Raw genomic sequence first — 945 nt, forward strand, 5'->3', positions numbered from 1 at the left:
ATGAAAAATAGTAACGACAGCTCCGTAAACGATTTTCTCTTGCTGGGCTTTTCCATCCTTGGAAAGAAACCAACTTTACTTTTTGTGATTTTTTCCCTCACCTACAGCACCATCCTGACCTTCAATATCACTATCATGTCAGTCATATTGCTTGACCGGACTCTGCATTGTCCAATGTACTTTTTACTTTTTGCATTATCTGTCTCAGAAACTTGTACTACCTTTGTCACTGTCCCCAAACTTCTTTTCATTCTGTTGACTGGCAGACAGTCTATTTCCTTTGTTGGATGTGCCATGCAGATGTTTTGCTTTTTTAGTTTGGGAGCCAACAACTGTTTCCTGTTGGTCGCTATGTCTTATGACCGGTATGCAGCAATTTGCTACCCACTTCAGTACCAGGTGTTGATGGAGAAAAGGGTTTGCTTCAAACTAGTAGCTGCATCGTATCTAGCAGGTTGCTATATATCTCTAATGATTTGCATCCTTATATTCAGGATGCCTTTTTGTGGGCCAAAAGAAATCCAACATTTTTTCTGTGACATTTCACCTGTGCTGAGCCTGACTTGTACTGATACTTACCTGACTCATCTGGTGGTGGTCTTTTTATGTGCTGTTGTTTTGCTGGGCACAGTCCTACTGACCTCTGTTTCATACGCCTATATTATTTCTGCTATCTTAAGGATCTCCTCCAGTTTGGGAAGAAAAAAAATGTTCTCCACCTGTGCTTCCCATCTCACTGTGGTGATCACCCACTTCAGTTGTGCATCTTTTGTGTATTTGAGACCTAAGACGGCTTCCTCACTGGGTCAAGAGGCATGGACCTCAACCGTTTTTGTCTTTATAACCCCACTGCTGAACCCTTTGATTTATACCTTGAGAAATAAAGAAGTTAAATTATCCATACAAAAACTGCTAAGGAGTTCATTTTGTCCCCAGAGGCTCTAA

At 41.2% G+C, this 945-nt stretch overlaps 1 protein-coding gene across 1 annotated transcript; it reads left to right on the plus strand.

The window, feature by feature from the left end:
* Window positions 1–945, plus strand: LOC309391359 (olfactory receptor 10K1-like; the record flags this gene model as incomplete). Its single annotated transcript, XM_081951710.1, has 1 exon — window positions 1–945. The coding sequence occupies one exon, from the start codon at window positions 1–3 to the stop codon at window positions 943–945; it is 945 nt and encodes a 314-aa protein (XP_081807836.1).

The sequence above is a fragment of the Natrix helvetica genome (assembly GCF_964273705.1).
Source record: "Natrix helvetica genome assembly, chromosome: 1".
In the NCBI taxonomy this organism is placed as follows: domain Eukaryota; kingdom Metazoa; phylum Chordata; class Lepidosauria; order Squamata; family Natricidae; genus Natrix; species Natrix helvetica.